This window comes from Haemaphysalis longicornis, unplaced genomic scaffold (assembly GCF_048455015.1).
Source record: "Haemaphysalis longicornis isolate Haplotype H1 unplaced genomic scaffold, Haemaphysalis longicornis Haplotype H1 scaffold_12, whole genome shotgun sequence".
Lineage (NCBI taxonomy): Eukaryota > Metazoa > Arthropoda > Arachnida > Ixodida > Ixodidae > Haemaphysalis > Haemaphysalis longicornis.
In genome coordinates this window covers 81,180,357-81,204,968 of record NW_027526225.1, presented here as the reverse complement: position 1 = coordinate 81,204,968, position 24,612 = coordinate 81,180,357, and the positions used below count along the sequence as shown (strand labels likewise).

At 50.0% G+C, this 24,612-nt stretch overlaps 1 protein-coding gene across 8 annotated transcripts in view; it reads left to right on the top strand.

Annotated features, from left to right (window-relative positions):
- Positions 1 to 24,362, top strand: part of LOC144162860 (uncharacterized) — a 299,979-nt gene extending 275,617 nt beyond the window's left edge. For 7 of the 8 annotated variants that reach the window (XM_077693569.1, XM_077693566.1, XM_077693567.1 and 4 more), the window contains one exon: positions 21,336 to 24,362. In XM_077693569.1, the coding sequence (XP_077549695.1) occupies positions 21,372 to 23,057 (1,686 nt within the window). In that variant the 5' untranslated portion in view covers positions 21,336 to 21,371 and the 3' untranslated portion in view covers positions 23,058 to 24,362. Of the gene's footprint in view, positions 1 to 1,538; positions 1,563 to 21,335 lie in introns of those variants that run through there. The other variant, XM_077693574.1, reaches the window with a different exon arrangement.
- The last annotated feature ends 250 nt before the right edge of the window (positions 24,363 to 24,612 follow it).

The following is a 24,612-nucleotide window of genomic DNA, read 5'->3' as shown; positions in this document are numbered from 1 at the left end:
TCCCACTACAGGATCATCGGTGAAGGAGCTTTAAGCGAAAACGAAGCACGACGGTTTCAAACGAGCTGGCTTTCCTCATTCAGGAAGCCTGTAAGGCAGTTACCATCATAATTTAAAGGGGCCACGAAGTCCAAATTCAACTCGGTTCTGTTTGAAAGAACTACTATTCTTAGGTAACTCGCTCAGCTCAATGCCGCCAACGAAATACGGTTTTTTTTTTTTTTTTTACCGAAAGAACGCAGGAGTTGTCGGAACTTTCAAATTTCGCGCTCTTGACGTCAGCGGTGACGCAATGAAGGGCAGCACTACAGCGTAGGGTGTTAACTCTATGTTCTCGTACAAGTGATACGATCAAACAGAACTGGAGGCCCGACTACAATCGCCCAGTCATGCTTCTTGGCAGCGCCCAATCGCGCAAAAACAAGATTCCGTGACGTCATAGAAAATTGCCGAAAAATACTGGGGTGTCTCCATTGTTTCTGTTGCTTTCCTTAATATCTCCATTATTTCTTAGAAGCGTGATAAAATTAGTATCATCGTCATCGGGATAACCTCCTTTGATACAGACTTGTGTATTGTTTTCATGTTGCCTTTAAACAAAAAAACTTCACCCATCTCCACGAAGTGAATCGTGACGAGTGGGCGAGGCACTGTGGATCGTTCTTACCGTAAATCACTCGTGGCATTGCCCACTCGCGCATGTAAATGAGTGACAACGCGTGTGTACAGTATATACAATTACAATCCAATGCAATTCCATACAATTCAATTTAATCCAATCCAGTCCAATCCAATGCTCCTCGCGCATGCGCAACACTGTCGACACGGAGGCCAAGCCCCGGACAAAGCGAGGTCCTAAGGTGCTGAGCCCCTAAAAACAAAATGAGAATCGAAAGAAAACCGAAGCGATCACGGTGCGGCTGGAACGTGTCTGCATCCGGATCAGAAACGTTCTAAACAACGTACGCCAAGCAGTGTGAGCTCATCAGCCGTCAAGTTAGCTTGGTAAAACAGCGTTGGCGTCAGCGGGGAGGGTGAAATGGACCAGCCGCTTGCTCCCAGGAGGGAGGGACGCCCCGAAGACCAAAATGTTGTGTACACAGTTCAAGAACAAGAGAAGCACACAAGCACACAGCGCTGGTGATGCGGCGGAGAAAAAGAAAAAGGCGAGCTCGTTTGGAAGCGGCGCTTTCTCCGAGGGGAGGGAGGGCGCCGAGCATCGGAGGAGGAAGACGAAGATGCGGCGGCAGAGGGGGGATGCCGAACAATGCTTCGACCGGCAGCGGCAGCAGCAGCAGCAGCAGCAGCAGCGAAAGTGCTTCGTCCTCCACTCCGGCGCGCTTCCCTTGTCGTGCCAACGTGCCAGAATCAGACGCCGCCGGGGAGCGGGGCCTTTCCTCGCGCCGAGACAATGGCCCTCCGCTCCAGTCGACCCCGGTTCGCGGAACTGCGGCGAGCAGCGGCTGACCGCGGCTGTGGACACTACCACCACTACCACCACGACGACGACGATGACGACGACGCCTTCGAGTCCTTCAAGGGACGCGAAAACGTGATGGCGTGTGAGTCTGTTTCGGCGTGTGCTACCCTCCGTCATCGGGTTGACGTCTGAAATTTTGGGGGTTTAGCGCGCCCATGGTGTATCTAAGCTATCGCCGTTATAGAGGGCTCCGGATTAATGTCAACCTCCTGGGTATCTTTAACGTGCGCCGAAATCTCGAACAGAGGTGCGTTTCCGCTTTTCGCCTCCGATGACGACGCCTTCGAGTCCTTCAAGGGACGCGAAAACGTGATGGCGTGTGCTACTCCCCGTCATCGCGTTGACTTTTGAAATTTGGAGGGTTTACCGCGCCCATGCTGCACCTAAGCTATCGCCGTAGTAGAGGGCTCCGGATTAATTTCGACCTTTTGGGGATCTTTAACGTGCGGCGAAACCTCGAACACGCGGGCGCTTCCGCTTTTCGCCTCCGTCTGAAAAGCGGAAGCCGTAGCCGGAATCGAACCCGCGTCCTCGGGCTCAGCAGCCTGGCGACTTGAACACTGAGTCACCGTGGTGGGCTGTCGTGTAGAATTGTGGAAGCCGCTGCCTAACCAGCATGCATTGCAAGGAAGGCACACCCGATTTTCGTTTCGAGCCGCATCTAATGATTCCCGTCGGTACCTTGAAAGCAGACTGCTGCTTCGTGCGGAAGCTTAAACGTTGGCAAAAAGAAAAATAGGCCGGTACCGTTTCTTCTCACCGCATTCGCGTAGGGATTTCCCGCGGGCGTCACCGCAAAGAACGGCTTCGTAGAAGCGGGGGCTGCAAATCTTGCACCCCTGCGGAATCCCTTCCTTCGGATGTGGTCACGCCGTTTCGCGGATATGTGCACTCGCCAGGTGGCTGTCATTTCTGTTTCTCGTTCTTTGGTCTATCCCCGAAACCTCGTGCATCCTTTCAGAGTAGAGCTGGCGAGTGCAGACTAGATTATCCACAATTAGGTTGTATTATTTCTGCACTGTCAAATGGATCGTTGTAAGCGAGAACAATTTGGATTGTTCGCTATCACTCTGAAGCGACTGAGCACTCTGAAGCACCCGGCGCTCCACAGCGCGAGTTTACAGTCTGCAGTAGCCAGAGGTGGCCGTCTATGCCAGTATGCATCAGATGAAGGAGTTAGAAGAGTGAAGTCGAAAGAGAGAGCGTTCTGGCAAAGAAGCTAATTAAGCTAACTAATGCGGAAAAATGTGCACGACAAAGCGAATTTGTGTGTACGTCAATAATAAGGGTTACCGGTAAAATAGTCACGACGGAAGAGGAAGAAAAATATATCGACGGTGGACGTGAATGTGGAAAGAGAAAACGTGAAACAAAGAAATCGTGTTTCTGTTTTCAATGCATCGCCACTTCAATTTTCGCCTTCAAGTCGTCGTCAACCGGAAAGCCTTACGTTGAGTTACAGCAAGTCACTATGTAGCGGTTTTCTTGAACCCTTGTGATGGCTCTGTATACACCAGACTCCGGTTCGCCTGTACACCCGTTTCTGTTTTCCCAGAGCCTCCCAGGCTCCGTGATACTCGAACCTCTTTTGCTCACCATTAACGTCCGCGGCCTAATCGAAGAAGCGTGCTTCGGAACAATGAGTTGTACACCGGGGCTTCGTAGTTTTCGTGAGGACCTTCATTGAGCGAGAATACGCACACCCGCGGAGCTCCGTCACGCTCGATGCAGATCCCCCCCTTATCAGCTCATCTGGAGCCATGCCTTCTGTGCGCTGCTAGCACGCGTGGGTATGTGCCGTGGATGTTGTGTTTTTTCCCGGCGAGAGTGACTGGCAGGTGTTCGATGTTTGTTGTGTGTGTGTGAAGCATACCTTGCTGAATCCTGGCGGTTTTTAAAGACAGTAGTCTTGCTCGGGCTGCCTGGACGCGCGAAATTTGGTCTGTGTCAGTAACTCGATTGAGCCGGCCGGCTAAAAAACAGTTGAAAGACTGCTTGAACACGAAGAACATGTTGGGAAGGTCGCCCAGAACTGCAATAAATGCTGCCGCGGCCCGTACATGTCCGCATGATTCAGCTCAAAGGAAACTTGAGGCAGGTTTAAGTCAAATGTATAAGTGCGTTACCGGCAATGCCAGCGTGTTTTAAAATTTAAAATACACGTTGGTCTTGTATTTGCTATAGATATATATATATAAAAAAAACAACGCGCTAAAAACGGTTCCGGAAACAGGCGAGCTAAATAAAAACGCTAAAACAAAACATGTAAGCTCGAGCTGCTCCAAGCGCAACACAAGATGTCCCAATCGATGGCGCGCACACAGTTCGAACGCGGGAAATTTGAATTGGGCAAACCTCCATCACATTCATCATGGGTTGCAAGGGCGGCAGAGGAATGTCGTCTTTCGACGACAGTTGCAGACAAGCAAGCAGATACGTGACCTATTTTTTTTTTTTTGGAGGGGGGGGGGGGGTCGATGTTTTTGCGTTTGATTTTTCGGTGTTGCTTTTTTGCATTTCTTCTTCGGTGTCGGAAAGTTGGCCTGCAAGCAAGGTGCGCTGCCCACCACTGCTTCAAAGGAACGTCTATCTCTTCGGTATAGACCTAGCCAGGTGCATAAACGGCGCAGAGTTGGCCTTTGCTCGTTTTAGATAAACTTTGCTTATACATTAAAAACGGCTTAACGTGTTTATCCCGTCACCATCGCTGTTTGATCTTTACCGTTCGCATATGTTATCCTGCGCTTATTGCAAGTTCTTGCACTTGCTGTTTGGCGCACGCAGGCTTTTCCTTGTTTACTACGCTCACACAGGGGCGAGACGTTCTACCTCCGAGCGCCCAATGTTCCGTATTCCTGGCCGGGCGTCCGCTATACTCAAGGCATGAATGTCAGGATTTACTTTTCACGAGGATTGTGGTGCACCTCTCAGAGTTGCCAGAAAGCCAGTTCTTAGCGGTCATATTCTAAACACAAACTAAAACGCGGACGGTGAATACAGAGTAGACAAGGCAGGCGCCTGTCTTGTCTACTCTGTATTCACCGTCCGCGTTTTCCCGTTGCGCTTCAAATCGTGGCAACTATTCACCAAGTAGCCCAGCAAGCAGTTCTTCACAAACTAAAACACCGAAAATTGAGCGTCGCAGCTAAACCACGCTCTCTTGTTCCCACCTTTCAGCGCGTGTTGCCGCAGAAGCCATTAACGGGGTGTTTGCGGACGTTCACCTGCAAACTTGTGGTTATTTCTCCTCAACACTGTACCCCCCAGGCGTCACGCATTCAAGACCGTAAACAATGGATTCGTCGGGCCATTGTTTGTGGTGGCGTCGACAGATATAGCGAGAGCTGTTGTTTGGTCCCGAAGTGTGACATGCGCGATATCACCTAAGCGCTCTGCATCTGTGGCAGTGTTCTAACCCGGACACACTTAAATGGGCCATGATTACAATATACTTTGTTCCAATTCGGAATTCGTACAAGGGACATGAAGGCAAAATACAAATCTGGTTCCTTAAGAATACTCGTTTGGACCAACAACAATGATACCAGTTTTATCGCGACTTGCTTCGAGTAAATAATCTATAGACATTAAAGGAAAGGCATGAAGCAGCGACGATTCACCAGCCGCTTTCTTATCGTGTCCTTATGACGTCACAGGATCTTCTCTCTGTGATTGGCGGTCGCCGACAGAAGCCACCACCAAGAAACTTGATTGGACGACTGTAGTGGTTGACTGTATACAGTTGAATGCTAACGCGCATTTAACACACTCATAACTGTGTTGCTGGTTTTCTCTCTATCGCATTACTGCTGACGTCGTGTGGCGCGAAATTCGAACGTTTCACAGTGAAGCTTCCTTGCGCTAGCTTGTTTATTTATTTATTTTATTTATTTATCACAAAATCATTTATCATTTATCTGTTAACAAAATTTCGTCCGTCTATCCGGTCGCGTCGACCAAGAATCGCACGCGCTCGCTCTAGAGCTATAGTGTAAATTTCTCGGTAGCTCTAAATTTACTCTGGAAAATCTAATCTAGAAAAAAATCGCAGCGAAATGTGCTGCTAAGACGATTCTATCGTTACTCAGTTTCATTTACTCTCCCAATTAGCGCAGTGAAACTGTAAACGTTGCAGAATTCCCGTCAGCTGTGAATACATGGCCGTAGGAAGTATTGTCGCAGAAAACGGCTGTAACTCTGGTTTTATCAAACAATCCCGAAACAAATTATATGCGAAATAATTTAAGCGTAATTCTAAAGAAGTAATGCCTGTCTTTATTTGACCAATATGGTAAGCCGCCGCGGTGGCTCAGTGGCTATGACGTTGTGCTGCTGAGCGCAAGGACGCGGGTTCGATTCCCGGCCGCGGTGGCCGCTTTTCTGATGGAGGCGAAAAGCAAAAACGCCCGTGTGTTCGAGATTTAGGCGCATGTTAAAGATCCCCAGGTGGTGAAAATTAATCCGGAGCCCTCCATTACGGCGCACCTCATCGCCTGTGTAGGGTCGATGCGTTAAACCCCAAAATCAATCAATCAATCAATCGAACTACCAGTGTGGTGAGTCACCATACATAACTCATTATAGTTGTCCGCAAATGCAGCTTCGCTGGTCTTCCACGTTCACAGCAGTGGAGGGGCGCCAAATTTTCATCATTCCCTGTTTATTGTCTTAAAAACGCCTTTCATGCGGGGAATGGTGTTAAATGAGTTACACGAAGAGGCAGTTCTTTCAAATTAAACAAGGTTGGTTCACGACCCCTAAACTGGTGGCGACGCCCTGTTCAAGCTTGGGCGGCTTTTTGGGAATTTTGGTAGGAAGAGAACGCCGCCCTGCGGGACGCCATCCGTGCGTCGGCGACGCCTGGAGGACCACGCGTGCCTTCCGGAGCTTGCTTCACACTAAGCTGCCCTGGAATTCGCGCTCACGAATAGGAAGCACGTTCGACTGACAGAGCAGCGTCGGTTTCGGGGTTCCCTTTTATCTCGGTTCCCGCCGCGATTGCTTCCGAAGTTGCCAAACAGAAAACGGCTCCGCGCTAAATTACCGACGGGCGGTCTGGCGGCGTTTACGACAAACAAACACGAGCATCGCCGCACGCAATGCAGGCCTCACGGACACACGCACAGACAGCAGCACGCATGCGTGGTGCCCAGGAATGTCCGGTCGTTTTCACACCGGTCGTTGTTTAGTTTCTGTCGGTCGGCATCCCTTCCTGTCGGGTTTCGTGACACGAAGCGGAGATGGATGGCTTAAAACGCGTTTTACGTTCGTTGAACCGCGTCCTCCTTATAACTCTTCTTTATAGCTTTTTATCCTGCGGGATGAGGTTAATTTCAACGTATAGTTGCTTCTCTGCGGAGACACCCTTGTGGTAAGAAGGCTTGCATTGCTATTTCCCGTCCACGCCTTTTCACTTCTAGATATCGCTGAACGTCGTTGACACAAGGTCAACCCTGGTTATAACGATCGCTTTATTCGAAGATTATTTGATTCCCGCTGCAATGTGTTGAAAACAGTTCATAACCGTTTGTAACGAAGTACCGCCGATAACGAAGTAGTTTCATGTCGAGCTATAACGAGGTCTTAGTGTATGTTTGGAGCAGCCAGCGAAATGACGAAAGTGCAGTCGAACCCCGTTATACCGAAGTAGTATCGGGACAGTAATTTAGTTCGTTATATCCGATATTTGTTGTAACAGTAGAGCTAAAAATCAGTTGAAACAAATCGGTAATCTGGCTCCCGCAAAAATCCTTCGTACAAAAACGCATTATTTTACTCTTCGAACCTACTATAAACATGGTAACCCTTATCTTTCACCTTGTGGCATTTCAAGCTCAATGAACCAGAACATGAAATGGGAAATTACAACAGACAAAGCTCATGTGACAAAACATGCCTGCGTTCCTATTTTTTCGAGGAAAGATGTTGTCTTTATCTGGTGGCTATCCACACCACCGAGCAGGATGAAGTTTTCCACAGTGTCCACGAACAAAGCGGCCTTTTCTACTTCTGCGGTTTCGGACGCCGGGAGTTTTTTTTAAGTAGGGTCTCAGCCTACTGGCCAAATATCTTGTTATACAGTCAAACCCGGCTATAACGAACCCGGATAGAGCGAATTATGGTATATATCGAACACTAAAAATTCAGTTACGGAAATACATGGGAAACATATTCCTTATAACGAAGCTCACATCCGATATATCGAACTCCGCGCGCCTAGAGTGGCCGCCGAAATGCATGGTTTCGGAGCGGCGATTGAGATGTGGATTGGCCGCGACCAAGGAGCAAGAGCCGCGACTGGGACATAGCGCCTTGCACGGAGCGACGTGACGGCCGACACTTTTCGTAACTATATCCGACGCGGGGGACTTACGACGGAACCCGCCCAGTCAGCGAGTCCATCGGTGAACTGTGGGAAGAGCTGGCCAACGGTGCCGATGATGTCGCGAGTGAAAGCCGTCCGATGCTTATAGTGGAGCGCTTTCAGCAGTCTATGTGCTCCGCCAATGCTTCTTCGATTTTGGAGAACGCAGACTTGTACTGCTGCAAACAATGTTTCGTGTAGAGAATGCTATGCTAGTTGTAGCCGCCAAAACGAAAGCTAAAACAAAAATCACCGCTTTTTTATTTTTCAAAGTATCCAGTTAAGGCGGAAAGAAGCTTTATTAATTGCAATAAATGGATTATTTCAGGTATGGTTAATGGCTACTTTACTGTGTTCGTTTCTGCATGCGCGCAGGGTGCAGTTCAGGAGGGAGGGCTACCGCGCAATGCGAACTCGTAACAATAAGCTCGTTATAGGCGGGTTCGGCTATATCGAACTATTGGATATATCGAACTAATCGCGGTGCATATTGCAGTTCGCTATAAACGGGTTTGACTGTATATCCGACAGTGCGCGGCGCTCACAGTTTCACTTTCGTTATAGAAGAATAAGTGCCATTGAAATGAAGCGTGACCAACCAAAGTTCGTATTTATTTCGCTATAGCCGATAATTCGCTATATCAGTGTTCGTTGTAACGAGGTTCAACTGTATACGTCGTAAACCGGAAGCTACGCCTGGTCACACTTTCCGAAGGTGAATTCTTTTCGGTTCGAATTTTCGTTCGTCCGGCCACCCTGTTCACCTCATCAGACTCAGTGGTGAGCGACGGACCGTCGCTCACCACTGCAGCAGGTGTGGAGAGGCCCTATCCGTAGTTCACGTTCTCGTTCAATGCAAGGCACTTGACACAACACGACGCAAACACTTCCCACAACTATACAGACTACACAGCCCACTACACCCAGCGTTTTTTCGGTCTGATGATGCCATGTTTTCTGTCAAGCACTTTTTAAAAATAGTTAGCAGAAGTTAAATTTTTAGGCCTAATTTCATACCACGCAAGATCACTCCCTGACCAGCCATCCTCGTTGTCGTTTTTAGATGTGACGCTGAGAGCATCTCTTGTCGGTGGACCTGTCCTTCCTGCGTGCGCCCGTCGTCGTCGTCGGCGTCCGCACTCTCCTCCGCTCACCCCCTCTCCTCTCCGATAGCGAACACTCTCTCGCGAGGGGCATCAGATTGGATTCGATTGGCTTGGATTGGATTGGATTGGATTTGGATTGGATTAAAGTGGATTGTGTTGCGTCATAGCCGCGGCAGACGCACTGGCGCCGGCGCGTGCCCAGGTGAGAGCGAACACTCTCTCTAAACATCTGCGGATGTGCGGCCCAGCGCGGTGCTGTGCATGTGCAGTACTCTCTCTCTCCGCGGTCTCCTCTCCTTCGGGCGCGCTGCGCATATAACCTGCGTGCCGCTCTCCGGCGGCCTTTCGGTCGACGGTTGCTCTCCGCTTGCGCTTGAACCCCCCTCAGCGTCGCATCACACCCAGGGTTCCCGCGAGGGGAGGTGGGCGTAATTTATTTTTAAGTGCGAATGCACTTTATAAGCGACCCCGAACCTTCCGCCGTCCGCATAGCAACAGCTGCGGGTGCGCGCGCTTTTCGTCTTCCTTAGCAACGGGGGGAGATGGGCGCGCGCTGCCTGGCCGCTGACATGGCACATACCCACGTGGGAGATTGGCCAGGAATAAGTGGGAATGCACTTCTTAAGCGAGCCTGAATCGTCGCGCTCGCATAGCGCCTCCTCTCCCCCCTCGCCTACTCTCCTAAAGCCCCTTTACTACTCTCCAGCTCGCAACACTCTCTCTCGGCGCGCCAGCCAGGCCACTACACTATATAAAAAAAAAAACAGCATCCGGCGCCAGGTTTCGATCTGCGGACTTTGCGGCCGCAGCGCGACGCTCTACCGACTAAGCCACGGACTTTTTTTTTTTTTTTAAGTGCGAATGCACTTTATAAGCGACCCCAAACCATCCACCGCCGGCTGCGGCGGCGGCGTCGGCGGCGTCCGCAGTGCTCCTCTATATTTAAAAAAGAAACAGCATCCGGCGCCAGGTTTCGATCCGAGGACTTTGCGGCCGCAGCGCGACGCGCTACCGACTAAGCCACGGAAGCCACGCTGATATCAGTGTGAGTAACGCGCCTTATATCTTTAACGCATTCAAACTACGTCGTCAGCGGCGTGCGTTGGCGACTCAGCGGCGTTATAGCGGCTTGATAACTGCGTGGTGTACACGTGATACTACAAACCCGATGGAAGAGATGGAAGAGAAGGCGGCGAGGCGGTGGGCTGCGGGGGCCGAGCGCAAGCGCCGCAAGCGGGCCGACAACCGTGCATTCGCACTTTCACATTCTCCCCCTCGGGGAAATGCGGGGGAATTTTTTCTTTATTGCCGGTCTTCGACAGTGCAACACAACATATACTAGGTACTACAGAAAACACACAATCTACAAAAAGGCCGCCATGCCATGATGGACTGGCGTTGTCATTTAAAATTCCCTAAGCATGGCGAGGGGTTCCACCCTTGGCAACCACTCAGGAACCGAAAACTTCGCTCTCTGAATTTCAATGAACTTGGAAACAGTTTCGCCGAAATATTGTCGCGTCGGCCGCGCGTCTACATCACAGTTGAGCCATGCCATGCGCGACCGCCAAATACTGTGCAGGCCCAACAACATGACGAGATCGTACGGCACCCCATCCTCTCTCTCGATACATAAAAACCGAATTCCATGTGGGTTCAGTGGAAAGTCCTTTCGCAGTGTCCTTTGGAGGACATCCCATAGAAACACTGCTGCCCAACAATGGAGAAAGACATGCTCCACCGTTTCCGGTTGTTTGCAAATAGAGCAGTCAGTTCCCCATGGCATAGAAATCCCCTTACCCTCCATCCATGTTGCAACTGAAAGCGTGCCCGTGTGTAGTTTAAAGAAGAAAGACTTCGCTCCTGGTGATACTTCCATTCCCTTAACCCTTTTTAGAACATCTTGTCCTGGGCCTGCACAGCATAAAACTCTATACATTGGTACAGGTATGACCACATCGCATACATCCTTATATAATTTTTTCCGCGTGACATTAGCCAAATAGTGCATCGAAAATCAAGCAAACAAAAACCGGGATGACACAACAATCTCTTTAAAGTATCCATAGATGCCCCCTGTCATACTACTCGTAGAAACTACGAATTCGGGCAAAGCCCGCATTAGCCGCACTTGAAGTACTGTGCGCAGAAAAGGGTCTTGAACGTCCCGCAAAAACAGAAATCGATTCACAAGCTGTCTTACAAAAAGGTGCGTCAGCCCTAAGCCACCATCGCGGGTTCGTCGAAACAAATTCATTCGACTGGTCCTCTCCCAAGTAGAAGCCCACACAAATACAGCGAACACGCGGTGAAGTCGTTGTAGATTCACCCGAGAACAATGCAGCGCTTGCATAACATACCATAATTTGCTAGCCAGAAAAATGTTGCACACAGTTGCCCTAGCAAACATAGACAAACCATTGGCTCTCCATTTATTCGCTTTCTCACGCAGCTCCTGAGCTTGCTCACGCCAGTAGGGCTCGCTGTCTCTGTAAAACTCCAGTGGAATACCCAAGTATTTCACTGGATGGGTGACCCAAGTGACATTGGCGAAAATGTCTGGGGTTGTCAGCCAATCACCATGCCAGAATCCCACACACTTTCCCCAGTTTACAAAGCTACCTGTTGCAACACCGAACCGTTTCACGATTTCTACGACAAGAGTGACGCTTCCCTTGTCTGAACAGAAAACTGCAACGTCATCAGCATAAGCGAGAAGCTTGACTTCAGAAGAGTGTACACGAAATCCTCGAACCTGGTTGTTTTGTATGATGGTTAAACACAACGTTTCTATGTAAATACAAAAAAGCAGAGGGCTGAGGGGGCAACCCTGACGCACCGAACGTTGCACGCTAATGGGCGCTCCCAGTGAATTGTTTACAATCAACCGCGTGGTGCACCGTCGATACGCCAGGCCAACACCCTCACTAATGACAGATCCCACATTTACATAGTCAAGAACAGAAAACAGAATATCATGGGACACGCAATCAAACGCCTTTTCAATGTCAAGCTGGAGAAGCGCGACGGCGCCTCCAGCGGCGTCGCAGCACTCAAGCACACATCTCGCCGTGTGTATATTCGTTGTGATTGTGCGACCTTTGATGCCGCACGTCTGGTGTGGCCCTACAAGAAGTGTGATCACAGTTTGTAACCTCTGCGCTAGCACCTTCATCAATATTTTGTAATCAACGTTCGGCAAAGCGATTGGCCGGTACGCCGTTACGAACTTTAGTTTTTCAGTTTCTTCTGTTTTCGGTATCAGAACCGTGTGGGAAGACGAAAACGACGGAGGAAGGTATTTTAGACGAAATGCTTCTAAAAACATCGCCGTTAAAACAGGTGATACGTCCTCTTTGAAGTACTTATAAAAGGCCGCGCTTAAGCCGTCAGGACCGGGCGACTTCCCTGGGTTTAAATTATCAATTGCTGACTTGATTTCTGCGACAGATATGGGCTGTTCTAAGTTATCTTTAATTTCATCCTCAAGGCTAGGCATACGGCTGAGATACTCTTTTATAAAGCCTTCCACATTATGCGGTCGGTACTCAAACAAAGACTGATAATATTCAAAGAAAAACTGGTGGATGTCGTCTATATCGGTTGACGCGCGTCCATTCCATTCGATTTTGTCGATCGTATTTCGTCGAGCACGTGCCTTTTCGATTCCAAGCGCCCGTTTGGTTGGCGTCTCTCCCACTGCTAATCGCTCGGCTCTCGCTCGAACGAGTCATGGACGCGACGTTGATATCAGTGTTAGTAACGCGCCTTATATCTTTAACGCATTCAAACTACGTCGTCAGCGGCGTGCGTTGGCGACTCAGCGGCGTTATAGCGGCTTGATAACTGCGTGGTGTACACGTGATACTACAAACCCGCTAGTTCTGCATTCTCTCACGTGACTGCGCCTCCTCTCCCTTCACTCCGGTCGGCGCTTCGCAGCTGCGGTGCGCTGCGGTGCGGTGCGCTCCTCCTCTCGAACATACACGTTAATTCACCAAGATTTCCGCAGAGGGACAAACGAGGCGTGTTAAGCCGAACGTGATCACGAGGGGGTGTTAATGTAACTAACGGGCAAAATGCCACCAAACTTCAACAAACTCCCCCTCATAGCATCACCCCGTGCTTCGCACTTCCTCATACTCCCCTTCGGGGAAATGCGGGGGAATTTTTTTTTTACTTTTGTTCTTGCTGGCTGATTTTAGTGTTTGCGTTTTCACCTCCCATATATAACCAGTGTTTTGGCACTCTTTGCCGCAGTTGGCCTCGCGCCATTAACATCCAACCATCATCATCACTACTGCCGCACGATTAGGACGAAACGGCGTTTCCGAGTGTTTCGTTCCAAATGCGACGTTCCCGGTAACAACCATGCTTTTTCGGTATATGGCCTAAATGCAAACGAAAGAGAAGTTCGTTGCAGCTAAATCCGTACCTTTTAAGCGCAGCGGTTGGCTGTCACGCGATTTCGCGGCAAACTACCCGTGTTCCGCGAAGCATGCATGGCTTCGTATACACTCGCGGAAGCATCAAGCCGCCTCTCGCCTTCGTTGAATTTAACGACGCCTTCGGACGTCTTCGTTATATTTAACGAGTGACGGTTGCGTGCGCCCTGATTTCTGCTTGTAAACTCAGCCGAAGCCTTTTTTGATTAGGCCGTTCTCCCGATTTGGCTTGCGGTGATTTTTCCTCGCCGCCCGTGATCGCTGTACACGCAACCGCTCTTCCAAGTCAGTTGCTCGTTTCAAAGTGTCCTAGTGGGATCGACTGGCTTCTCTTGGGTGAGTCGTGAACGCTGTGTTCTAGGTGCCACCTCCGCCGCCAAAACGCAGAATTCTGTGAACTGCTGACTTTTTTTAGTGTATTTTTTACACCGTGAAAAATATGTGAGAAAATGTTGGGTTGCTTTTCTGACAACGTCACGGTGTAGTATTGTTGTTGTAAGCATTAGCGCAAAAGAGAGAAAAAAAAAAGAAAACTCCCGGAAACGTGAAACCTGAGAAGGGGTGAAGCATGCAGTGTGCAAGTGTATTCTTGGCGCGTTGGTGTTTTTGCCAGCGGAGATGGAACCGTTGGGAGGTACAGGTATACAGCTTTGCTGGAAAAGTCTCGTTGTCTTTTAAGCACCAAGTGTTTTAGCGCCAGGCGTAAATGAGGCTCCCAATATTTTTTTTTAGTACGCGTCACGTTCTAGCGCGAAGCGTAAACGTGTGTCCCAGTGTTTTAGTACCGTGACTAGGTGAGACGGCGATTACGACGACGACGACGAAAGGAGGCGCCAACAGTCCCGGCCCCTAAGCGGCTTCGCCCCTAAACAGTGAAGCCAGGTCTTTCGCCCCATTAAACAATAAGTACTTCAATATTTCAGAACGTTCTCCAGTAATTGTAGCTGCGTTGGCGTTCGCTCGTTATTCACAGCGCTTTGCTCCCTTTTCTTTAGTGCGTTCGGCCGCTTTTCTGATGAAGGCGAAAAGCAAGAACGCCCGTGTCTACGAGATTTCGGCGCACGTTAAAGATCCCCAGGTGGTCAAAATTAATCCGGAGCCCTCCACTACGGCGCCCTTTATCGCCTGCGTTGCGTCGGCGCGTTAAACCCCACAATCAATCAATCAATCAATCAATCAATCAATCAATCAATCAATCAATCAATCAATCAATCAATCAATCAATCAATCAATCAATCAATCAATCAATCAGTGTCATGAGTTTTTTTACAGTATACCCACGTCATAACGTAGTCCTTGGAACAGGAGCCTGCGGCATTTCGTTAAAAGCGGTTCGATTTGCTCCCCACGCACTGGACTGTTGACCTTAAAAACCTTTGAGTAAAGCGGAAATTTAAATAAAGCAATTTTGCAATAGCGGGGCTTTGCCTTATTCCTTGAAAAGTTATATTTTCTTTCATTCTGCATTATAATCTAGCCCTTCCCTACGTCACAATCCAGCTGTAAGTCGCGCCATAGTGCTTCTATTCACTTTGAATTAAACACCGTGGGAGAGCGTTATTATTTTTTTTTTCCGCGTGAGATCAGCCTATTCCTGACGCCCTTGCCCTCAACGTACACGTTATAACTTCGCGCCGGCACTTCGCACACCGCGTGTGCGGTGCTAGGCGAGACAGCGTCATCAGCCCGGCAAGATTTGTGGGCGACCTCGCGACAGGCTTCGGGCTCGTTAATTGCGCGCTCTCTTTATTTTGCGAGGCGCAATCTTTTTCCGCGGGGTAACCGTGCCGTCGAACGTGCGCTCTTATACATGCACGTTCCCTCCAGCCTTATGGAAAAACGTGGCACATTGTCGCCGTCTCTGAGCGAGCGACGTATACCAGACGCGGTGGCTAATTGCCCCAGCGCCATATATCGCGTCTGCAGAGTGCATGCACCCACGCCACGACGGCCTGTCTGTAGATCGTAAGAAAAAAAAAAAAAAGGCTTAGCGTGCCTGCGTGTTTCTTGTCTGTCATCGCTGCGATGGTAATGACCGAGAAGGAGTTCTGGCTGTTTATGTATACCCCTGTGCCGGTAGAGTGGCTTCTCGTTAGCGTGTTTGGCCAATCTCATCGTGCGGAGATTGATTAATGCATCGTAGAGGATATACGGGCAGCAGCCTCTGCTGTAGACGCTTAACGGGTAACCTGTTACCGCCGTCGGGAGGTAGATCGTGTCCCGCCTGCACACCGCTTGATCCAACTGAAAAACGGGCGTTGATTTCGACCGTTCTGCGGAACTTCGTTGAGACAAGTGGCCTCCCCCCTCCACCCGCCCCCTTATGCTGTTGTAAAAACCTTGGTCTTTGTCACAGGCTCGACAGCTTTGTCACTTCTCGTTTAGGCGCCAAACTTCTAAGCCTAACGTGGCGCCCTTTCTACGCTTTTGTGTAAATATACGTGTTACCTCCACCCCTCGTTTTAGGGAAGTTTTGACGGTGGCGGCTTTAAGCTTCATGCACTTTTAGGGAACCCATAATAGGCGAATCTTGCCTCTTAGATCGAATTAACAGCAGCGGAATAGAGTAAGCCCTCGTTATAAAGAACTCGGGATAGGCACCTCGCTTAGTTCTTTACGAGGGGATATATTGCGCAATGCCCATGCAGTTGTGACTATGAACCACTGGGAATAAACCGGAATTTCGAATGAAACGGTTCTGTTAAAACGATGTTCGACTATATTCTACTCTAGAGGGTAATTGTTGCTATATGCGGCTTGCCGCAAACCTCGTCGCTTTTTTTAAAGCGAAGCTTTAATGTTCCGGTGGCGTCTGTAACGCGAAAACGCCGGGTTAAATGAAAGAAAAAAAGCGCTTCCCGTGTCCGAAATCGAACCCGGGTCTCCCGCGTTATAAAGCGGGCGTCTATCCGATTGCTCCATTTCGACATGGCCCAAACTCAGACCAAACGCAGACGACAACCAAAGAATCCGTCACGAGAAAGCTCCGCGTTCAACCATCGTCTTCGTGCATGTTTCTTTTTTTTTTTTTTTCCGCTGCCGACTGCAGCGCCATACTCAATCCGCGTAGTTACAACGAAGCCGAGCTGTACCTTTTTCTTAACGCATATATGGTACCGCTTCCACGAGGCTACAATGTTTCCGACTGCCGTGCGGAGCTGTCGGTTTGTCATATTGACCGATGCGCCGAACCGGCCGAAAAAAGAAAAAAAAAAACTGCCTTGTGCGTGTTTACAGACTGACGAAGATGCGACAAATATTCGTCGATCGCAATCAGACTGCGTCGGGTTAGCGTGCGCCAATCTCGCCAACCGGTGTCCTCGCGCTCGCAACACTGGTTCTTGTAACGAAGACGACGTTTCGTCTCGCGGCCTTCGCGGTATATCGCGCGCGTGATCTATCACCTGTCCTTCACTAGTTAAGATACGTTGACACGAATACAATGGAGTTGCTGCTCGCCTCGCGCATGCGTGTCATCTGTCTACGCGTGACCTCCTTGTACCTGACGTATCTATTTCACAGCGTTATGTGGAAGATGTCGCTTGTTCAGCACGTAAAAGACGCTGCATTCCACTCCCCTACTCCCCCTTCCTCTTCCCTAAACCGGCCTTTGGCCTTCCTTACCAATAAGGTGCTACTACTCATCTTACTCTCCTTCTTCTTCTTCTTCTTCTTCTTCTTCTTCTTCTTCTTCTTCTTCTTCTTCTTCCTCCTCCTTAATCTTTCTTCTTCTTCTTCCTCCTCCTTAATCTTTCTTCTTTCTTCTTCTTTCTTCCTCTTGTTGTTTTTGTTGTTGTAGGCTTATCTTTAAAATGAACTGGCCGAGGCTTGGCATTTTTCGAGCGCTCTAATTACGTCATTACAGCAGTGTAGCGGCAAGTGGCGCTTCCTTTCTGTTGCAGCGATAAACGCATTCGATATCAACTTTAGAAAAAAAAGAAACTGTCGAAGCTTGCACAAGTCGCGCAAGGCTTGAACCGTAGCGAAGCTGCAGGATTTCTACGTGAGCAGTGACGGACACATTACCACGCATTTGTGCAAGTTTGAAATTGTTTATTTACTTGCTTCGTCGTCGCTTTGCACTGTGCCAGTAGTAGTCATCATCATATTCATCGATATCGTCGTCTTCCTCTTGGCAACTGCCTCATGGTCGCCGCGAGGCACGCTCTAACGGGCGCTCGGCATTTCCTCGCTCCTCGGGGTTTCTGGCAGTTTTTTTTTTGCTGAAGCCACTACGCGTACTGGAGGCGATCGGTGGTCGCCGCGAGGCACGCGCTCACGAGTGCTCGGCCTATTATTTGTATTTTTAACGCGTCGCGCGTTACGCGCCACACATTACGGCCAGCGATTAGCAAATAACTCAGTGCCGTTCACTGCTGTTGATAACCATATCCAGATGCAAAGGAAAGAGTGAAAACGTTTATCGCAAGTGTTGCAGAGTCCCTTTAGGTAAGTTGCCTTCGGTCTTTGGGCAGTAACAGTTCGTGATTTAGTATCGAGTCGGCAGCCAGTGCAGGGCGGCAAAAGAAGACGGGACGGGAATGACACCGAAGTAATGCCGAGACTGGTGGCCAATAAGAGAAGCGACAGGCAAACAAGACCCTATCACACGGCAGATCTAATGTCATTCAAAGTGAATGATATTAGCTGTTAATGACATTCGGTTTGGCCTTGCGGGTGTACACGGCGAGACCAATGTCATTTGATAGTGATAGCGGCGACGATTAGCGAGCTCACAAAGCCGCAGAATTATATTTCAAGCGCATCTAGAATGTTTTAGATGCGACTGCATCTCATTCACTCGCCTTGTCCCTCCATACGGCGTTGTTGTCCGTCCACACCTCGCCCCCTTCACTATAAAAAAATAATAGTTAGCGGCGCCCGGTTTCGATCCCACGACCCTGTGGGCGGAACGCGAGGTACATGGTGCTCTTCCCACTCTGCCATAAAACCGAGACAGAGTCAAATGCTACGAACGCGCCTTATATCCTTGACTCATTCAAACTACGTCAAGATGCTACTGATACAACGCATGATGGGGCAATGGTTAACACTTGCAATAAAAGAAAAGAAGCTCCCACTTACAGCAACAATGATGGAGTAAAGGTCGTTGCGACAGCGAAGCCCCAAGCATACCACTTAGAGAGATTGACCAAGATTGGCCAATAAAACATAATAAAAATCATAAAACATAATAATCATACGCGTTCCCGACACGTTTCACGTGATTTCAGAATCAATCCAACGGAAACACCAAGTGAACCCCACAATGCGTCGCATCTACACAGGGTTCCCCTCTCGAGGAGGTGGGCGCAATTTTTCATAAAACATACTGAAGGATTATTTTTTAAAATAAAAATAGGAAAATCATCGGTTTAGGTGACATCAGTAGACATCACAAGCCAAGTCCGCAAAAGATCCGTATTTCTTTTTTGCTAGCACTTGCCTTTTTTTTATTTGAAAAACAACATTAAGGGGAAAATATGTTTACTCACAGTTTTTAGAAACATTATTCGGTGTTTATTACTGAACTTTCTTGTCTAGTGACGCGCCACTGCTGTCGAGGCTACCCATTTGGCTGCTGCATGAGCTCTCGAACCTCAGTTAGCCGCTAAAGGCCATTCGCCTCAAATGTCATTCGGTATTCTCGTATAGCGCTGAATCAATGACGTTTAGAGCGAATAACATTTGCTCTAAATGCCATTAGGTCTTCCGTGTGACAGGGGTATAAGACGGTGAACGCGCATAGCGCGCTTGGCACCGTGTACGAGGGACGCGAGAGAAACGCCGCATTTCGAACTTTGAAGCCGGAGAAAGTTGCGCGCCGCGGGCCGAGCGCAACTGTTGGCGAGCGTCAAGTTGGCGATGGAGTTAAACGAGATATGGTTACGCATTCTTAGAAATCCGCAAATATATTTTTATTTGGGATTTTCTTTTAAATGCAGAGCATTTGTATGACTCACGATGTCACCCGTGCGTCGGCGTCCGCAGCAGCCAGCCTCCCCCTACACTATAAAAAGAAAAAGAAATAGCAGTTACCGGCGCCTGGTTTCGATCCCACGACCCTGCGGACGAAACGCAAGGTACATGGTGCTCTACCCACTGCGCCACAAAACGACACAGAATTAAAGGCTACGAACGCGCCTTATATCCTTGACTCATTCAAACTACGACGTCAGCGGCGTGCGTTGGCGACTCAGCCACGTAAACGACCCCTACGCCACGTAAACGACCCCAATGTCTGCATTTACTCGTGTCCCTCGCGCGGGGGCATGCGACGGAGGATTTTTTATCTGACGTCGGCATGATTCCAGGACACTTCGTGTACGTCAAATTTCGCGAGTTACGGCTTCTGGAAATGCGCGCATTCATCCAGCTGGCACTTCAGAACTCTGATTAATGATATGCTTCGAGCTCTGCAAATAAATAAGGAAAAAAAGAAAAAAATAATTAAGGGGCGCGCGGATGTCTGCAGCGACCAAAGTTACGAGGAATCGTCGCGCCCGCAGAAACTTCCATCAACGCCCACCACGCACACGGCCGCGCTCCGAGGACAACGCACTAAAGGGAGCGTGTGTAGCCGTCGTGACAAGCGAGGGACATTTGAAAAGAAACCGCGCAGTTAGCATATGATTTACACGGTATACAGCAGAGTACGCGGCCCTCCCACTCGCCTGCTGCCTTGCGGTCTTGAACGCTGCCGTTCTACGATTTTTTTTTCTGCAGCGGAACATGTTAGGACGCGTACCCCTTAAAGCGTATATGACGGTATAAAGTGTAAAGCGTCGCATCAAAAGGTTCTGCCTGCACGCACGTGGCCGTCGTTGGGGAGGAAACGCGCGTGGGACTCCTGGCGAAAGGCGGGAAATTTAAGCCTAATGAGGGGCCCAAAAATGGCTTTAAATACCCGTGGGTCGTAGCATGGTTGTTTTCAATAGATGCGAATTTGGGTTAAGGTTTTTTGAGTGCGGACTTATTAAGACGGCGACACCAATATATAGGCGCCGAAGACATCCTGGATGTAAAAGCGCTAGATGTGGTTTGACCGTTTTTTTTTTGTTTTGTTTGGGGGGGGGGGTGTGATGATGATGATGATGATGGCTATATAACCGCGTATAAGTTGCATTTGTTTGCCAAAGGCGCTGTCCCGTTTCTGTGCATCCGTCTCGTGGGAGTGCGCGATATTAAGAGGAACAATGAACTCAGCGCCACAAGCAGTACCCTACAAAATGTTGAGCTGCAGAGGAGGAAAATGACCTCTGCATCTCACTGACCGAGGCAGGCAGCAAAGCAGTGTTAGGATGATTCCAGACTAACGCTTACATGAGCCTTACTTAGACTTCATGTTGTCTTCAAAGCGAAGGCAAAAGAGAGCCGCCAGTGAGCAAACACTGTGGTGGATATCCAAATCAACGACACGTCCTCTGGGAATATCGTCGGAGTGCTCGAAGCATACCTGACTTACGGACACCAACGCAACTCACGTCTCCCATTGAACAGACCTTGTTGACTGTTGCCTTCGAGACGGGAGAACGCTTGCCATGAACTGCTTGCACTAGTGCAGTTGATTAAAAATACACTAAAGAAGAGTCTGCTAAAGTAAAAGCGTTTTTAGTGGAACCAATGGCGTCCTGTCAAGAAACTAATGCTCGAAACTACTGGTGCGCTTCATTTGTGTGTGTAAATCTTCGTCCTTGTCCCGCCTAGCGCCAGCTATGTTCCGAGTAATGCTCGAAGTTTTCACGAAATTGTTATTGTTGCGGGATTTGGTTGCGTGCTCTAATTGCTATCAATACTCATATATACTGTGCTTCATACAGCAACGACGGTCGATTTTGCAGAGTTTGCGAGAATCACGGTGTTTTCAGTCACTGTCGCGTGGCCGTGATTGACGGTTCACTAACCGCTTTCTTTTTTCTTCTTTTTCGTGCCCTTCGCAGGAGAGGCCTTTGAAAACCTGACCCCTGTTGGTGACCATGGCTCGCAAGCAGCTTCTGGTAGCGTGGAAGGCGCTGCGGAGGCTACTCCTGCTGGGCTTCGTCTGGATGGGCGTCTGCTACGCCGTGTTTCACTTCACGCACGGAGCCGGCAACTCGTTCCTCATCGGGCCCTTCCAGCGTAGCCTGCTGCAGACCGCTGCGCCTCCCGAAAACCATATCCCAGTGGAACCGGCTAAGGCACTGTCGACGGGGAGTCAGGACGCGGCCTCGGGCCGCGACTCCACTGCCGGCGTCCCGGCTCTCCTGAAGCTGTCCCCTCGCGTCGACATCTCCCCTTCCGTTTCCATCAAGAGCTTCCTCTCGAAGTTGTCGAACATGTCCAACATTCCCGGCGCCTACTGGGGCAACGGTCGGAAACCGCCCATCAGCTCCAAGAGCTGCGTCAAGTTCCCCGAGCTCTACGACCTGTCCTTCAACAACCTCTACTGGCAGAGGCTGTCGGTCCGCAACGGCACCTTCTACATCTACGGCGCGTATTTCGACAACCGGGCTCGGGTCGGCAACGTTCCCCTAGTGCGCATCCTGGTGATGGCAGACTGGGTCAAGCCGCCGCCGACGCTCTGCCAGTTGTGGTACAACAACGGCGCCTACCCCACCATCTCCACCACGAAGTACACCTACGCCTGGTACTCCAAGTGGGGCAACTACCAGGACGGCATCCTGCAGCCGTTCATCGTGACCTGCAAGGCGCCGTACATCAACCCGAAGCGCGAGCCGCCCGTGTCCGTGTCGCTGGTGGAGAAGCAGTGCGACAAGCCGACCAACAACGTGCGCGTCGTCAACAACCGGCCGGCCAAGAAGCAGGACTTCGCGGTGTGCGTCAAGGGCCTGGATTTCCTCAAGGACGACCTGAGCGTGCGCCTCATCGAGTGGATCGAGCTCCTGAACATCCTGGGAGCGAAGAAGATCTTCCTCTACGAGCTCGAGGTCCACCCGAACATTTCCAAGACACTACAGTACTACCAGCAGCGGGGCCTGGTCGAACTGACGCCCATCACGCTACCCGGCGGCCAGCCCAACCTGCCCGGCCTGCGGCACAACTTCCTCAGTATGAAGCTCACCCACAAGCGTCAGAACGAGCTGATCCCGTACAACGACTGCCTCTACCGGAACATCTACTCGTTCGAGTACATCGTCCTGTTGGACATCGACGAGGTCATCATGCCCGTGCAGCACAACACGTGGCGGGAGCTCATGGACGAAGTGGTCCCCATGGCCCTGCTCCAGAAGAACTACACGCGGGCCAGCTACAACGTCCGCAACGTCTACTTCCTGGACGACATGATGAGCGGCGAGGAGAAGCAGCACACGGTTCACGAGGTCGGCATTCCGGGCTTCATGCACATGCTGCAGCACGTGTACCGCGCCAAGAACTTCACCAAGCCCGGCTCGTACGTCAAGTGCTTCCACAACGTGGAGCGCATCGTGTCCGTGCACAACCACTTCCCGCTCAACTGCTTCGGCAGCTGCACCACGTACAGCATCGACACGCCGTACGCGCAGCTGCAGCACTACCGCAAGGACTGCGTGGGGCCTTTGAAGAAGAGCTGCAACAGCGACTTCAAGCTCTACACGGTCAAGGACACCACAATATGGAGGTATAAGGACGAGCTCATCCAGAGGGCGTCCAAGGCACTTAAGGACCTAGGTTTCTTCACATAGCGTCTAGTGACTGCTAAGTTATTGGAATACTGCGCCAGGACCAAGTCTCTCATCGGTTGTGCTCTGCTGCGCCGTTGCACCGTGCACAAACCGCCGTGGCATTCGGGAACCTGGTTTTCTTCTGGCAACGTCGTCTTGTGTGCCTGTTGAGCTGTGCGAGAGAACCTAGTTTGCTTTCTACGTGGGTGATGTGCTTTTTTACGCAGTTGTCGTGTATGTGCGCGTGTGTGCGAGAGACCGAGGTACTTGAAGCAGGCCTGCGTTCCAGAGGTCCAACAGGCCGATCTTTGCAACTTTACGATCCCAAGTGCGCGTCATTTGCCTTTCGTTCTTCTTGTTTCGCGGACTCCCAAGATGGCCCAAGACACTTAAGCACCTGGGTTCCTTACCATATCGTATAGTTAGCACTGTTGCACTGCTCGCAAAATATGTGCCTGGACATGTGCCCTGCCGGTGGTGCCTAATGTGTGTGCGACTTTCGTGCTTTTGTGTTCGCGGTGACAGACTTTCTTATTGGTGTGCCATAGCTTTTGTGAAGTGTTGTGGGCGCCTAGGGCGGGAACGCGCGAGCGTTTGCTGGCATTCACGAGTGGAGGTTGTTGATACGTACTCTCTCTAGACTGGGCTCCGAGGAACACTTGGGGACGAATCTTGTTGTAGGAGTTTTGTTCTAATAGCTTTGAACTGGTTTCGGTTCGGGCGGATGTACAGACAGGCTCGGTCCTGGTTTATAGTTAACGTGCCGCGCATATCGAATGCTGTTTTTGTCTCATTGTACAAAGACTAGACTCATTCGTAGCATGGCCCTACCGGCTATGTTCGACACTTGCTTAACTGCGTTTGTTACCCCGTTTTTTTTTTTTTTTTTTTGTCTTTTGCAGTTCGCGAGTAATGATCGTAGCCCAAATGGCAACACCTTTCCGTGTAATTTGCCAGTCGACTGTGATTAGCGTCTCACAGCATTTTTTTCTTACGTGTCGTCTTGCAAATGTGTATTTATTACTGTGATTCCGAGCCCAGGCCGCGACCTTGGGTGGGCTTAGTAGCTTACAAGCCAGCAGTCTCCGCGCCCTGCGCAGTATTGGCGCCGACGTCCGGCGTTCTGTACATAGAGGACACATTCAGGGAGGATCTTACGGAACATGCTGGTCATATTTGAGGTCATAACCGTAGTTCTCCTCGCTCTCCTTGCGGTGTTATACGAACAAGCACAGACTGGAGCTGGAGCAATCACCAGGTCCCTTTTTGTGAGTTTTCGCTACAATAAAACACTTTATTTGTTAGAAAAATGAAGTACCATCTCGAGCCTCTGTGTCCTTGTCGTTTTTCGTCGCTTGGTATCTAACGGATGCCCCAAGCATGCCGTGTGCACAGCCGTTTAGATAATTAGGCCTGACAGGTACAGGACGAACATCTGGAACGACATCCACCGTGTGGAGTGGAATTGATTCGGGTCGCATTCGTGCTAGCAGGAAAGGGAAGTGTAAAGGCTCCTTCTTCGGCCGCTGCGGCCAAGGTTTCGTGCGGTCGGGGCGTTAGTTGGAGCTGCGTCTCC